General features: G+C 46.0%; 1 protein-coding gene across 10 annotated transcripts in view; it reads left to right on the top strand.

Moving 5' to 3' along the window:
* Tjp1 (tight junction protein 1) overlaps positions 1–2,569 on the top strand; it is a 233,112-nt gene that overhangs the window by 190,046 nt on the left and 40,497 nt on the right. For 5 of the 10 annotated variants that reach the window (XM_029479120.1, XM_029479119.1, XM_029479116.1 and 2 more), the window contains one exon: positions 993–2,112. In XM_029479120.1, coding sequence (XP_029334980.1) covers positions 993–2,112 — 1,120 coding nt within the window. Of the gene's footprint in view, positions 1–262; positions 2,530–2,569 lie in introns of those variants that run through there. The other 5 variants (XM_021166167.2, XM_021166166.2, XM_021166165.2 and 2 more) reach the window with 1 other exon arrangement.

The raw sequence follows: 2,569 nt of genomic DNA, 5'->3' as shown, positions 1-2,569 counted from the left end.
AGACCTGTGTTCTGTTTGATTGCCACATTTATCGGGGTGGTGGGTAGTTTTCACTGGTAGAAATCAGAAAATTTAGGACACTTTGTTATCTATCCACTGATTTTTGTTCACACAATAGGTTCAAAGACAAGGTAGTAGAAATGGATACCTTAGTCAAAGGAAATTTAAAATCTAAAAACATCCATGCAATCTGGCACACCATGAGAAGAACAAATCCCTTTATAACAGGTATAGAAAAATAAGAAAAGGGTGGCGTGAGGAGCGGGCGGGCCGGCGGCGCGGAGTTTCGGGTCCGAGGAACTTCGCGCGGCGCGGAGAGAGACAAGATGTCCACCAGGGCCGCGGCCGCTAAGAGCACAGCAATGGAGGAAACGGCTATATGGGAACAGCACACAGTGATGCTTCACAGGGCTCCTGGGTTTGGATTTGGAATTGCAATCTCTGGTGGAAGAGATAATCCTCATTTTCAGAGTGGGGAAACCTCCATAGTGATTTCTGATGTGCTAAAAGGAGGGCCAGCTGAAGGACAGCTACAGGAAAATGACCGAGTTGCAATGGTTAATGGAGTTTCAATGGATAACGTTGAACATGCTTTTGCTGTTCAGCAGCTAAGGAAAAGTGGGAAAAACGCAAAAATTACTATGCGAAGGAAGAAGAAAGTTCAGATCCCTGTAAGTCACCCAGATCCTGAGCCGGTGTCTGATAATGAAGATGATAGCTACGACGAAGAAGTACATGATCCAAGAGCTGGCCGCAGTGCTTTAGCGAACAGAAGGAGCGAGAAGAGCTGGGCAAGGGATAGGAGTGCAAGCAGGGAGAGGAGCCTGTCCCCTCGCTCGGACAGGCGGTCGGTGGCCTCCAGTCAGCCCGCAAAACCCACCAAGGTCGCACTGGTGAAGTCTCGGAAAAATGAAGAATATGGTCTTCGATTGGCCAGCCATATATTTGTAAAGGAAATTTCACAAGATAGTTTGGCAGCAAGAGATGGTAACATTCAAGAAGGGGATGTTGTCTTGAAGATAAATGGTACTGTGACAGAAAATATGTCATTGACAGATGCAAAAACACTGATAGAAAGGTCTAAAGGCAAGTTAAAAATGGTAGTGCAAAGAGATGAGCGGGCTACCTTACTGAACGTCCCTGACCTTTCGGATAGTATCCATTCTGCTAATGCCTCGGAAAGAGATGACATTTCAGAAATTCAGTCACTAGCATCAGACCATTCAGGTCGCTCGCATGACAGGCCACCCCGCCGCAGCCAGTCACGATCTCCTGACCAACGTTCAGAGCCCTCCGATCATTCCACACAGTCTCCACAGCAGCCCAGCAATGGCAGTCTCCGGAGCAGAGAGCAAGAGCGAATGTCTAAACCTGGGGCCATCTCAACTCCTGTAAAACATGCAGATGATCATACACCCAAAGCAGTGGAAGAAGTTACAGTTGAGAAAAATGAGAAGCAGACACCCACTCTTCCAGAACCGAAGCCTGTATATGCTCAAGTTGGACAACCAGATGTGGATTTACCCGTCAGCCCTTCTGATGGTGTTCTGCCTAATTCAACTCATGAAGATGGGATACTTAGGCCCAGCATGAAACTGGTAAAATTCAGAAAAGGAGATAGTGTGGGTTTGCGACTAGCTGGTGGAAATGATGTCGGAATATTTGTAGCTGGCGTTCTAGAAGATAGCCCTGCAGCCAAAGAAGGCTTAGAGGAAGGTGATCAAATTCTCAGGGTGAACAATGTAGATTTCACAAATATCATAAGAGAAGAGGCTGTCCTTTTCCTCCTTGACCTCCCTAAAGGTGAAGAAGTGACCATCCTGGCTCAGAAGAAGAAGGGTGTTTATCGCCGCATTGTAGAATCAGATGTAGGAGATTCATTCTATATTAGAACGCATTTTGAGTATGAAAAAGAATCTCCTTACGGACTTAGTTTTAACAAAGGAGAGGTGTTCCGGGTCGTGGATACTTTATACAATGGAAAGCTGGGCTCTTGGCTTGCCATTCGAATTGGCAAAAATCATAAGGAGGTAGAACGAGGCATCATCCCTAATAAGAACAGAGCTGAGCAGTTAGCCAGTGTACAGTACACACTTCCAAAGACAGCGGGTGGTGATCGGGCAGACTTCTGGAGGTTTCGAGGTCTTCGCAGCTCCAAGAGAAATCTTCGAAAAAGCAGAGAGGACTTGTCAGCTCAGCCAGTTCAAACTAAGTTCCCAGCTTATGAAAGGGTTGTTCTTCGAGAAGCTGGATTCCTAAGACCTGTAACCATCTTTGGACCAATAGCTGATGTTGCCAGAGAAAAGTTGGCAAGAGAGGAACCAGATATCTATCAGATTGCAAAAAGTGAACCACGAGATGCTGGGACTGACCATCGTAGCTCTGGCATCATTCGCCTTCATACAATAAAGCAAATCATAGATCAGGATAAACATGCGTTATTAGATGTAACGCCAAATGCGGTTGATCGTCTTAATTATGCGCAGTGGTATCCAATTGTTGTGTTCCTTAACCCTGACTCTAAGCAAGGTGTAAAAACAATGAGGATGAGGTTATGTCCGGAGTCTCG

Source organism: Mus caroli, chromosome 7, assembly GCF_900094665.2.
Source record: "Mus caroli chromosome 7, CAROLI_EIJ_v1.1, whole genome shotgun sequence".
Lineage (NCBI taxonomy): Eukaryota > Metazoa > Chordata > Mammalia > Rodentia > Muridae > Mus > Mus caroli.
Note: the sequence above shows the minus strand (reverse complement) of the source record. Positions and strands in the feature narration are given on the sequence as shown.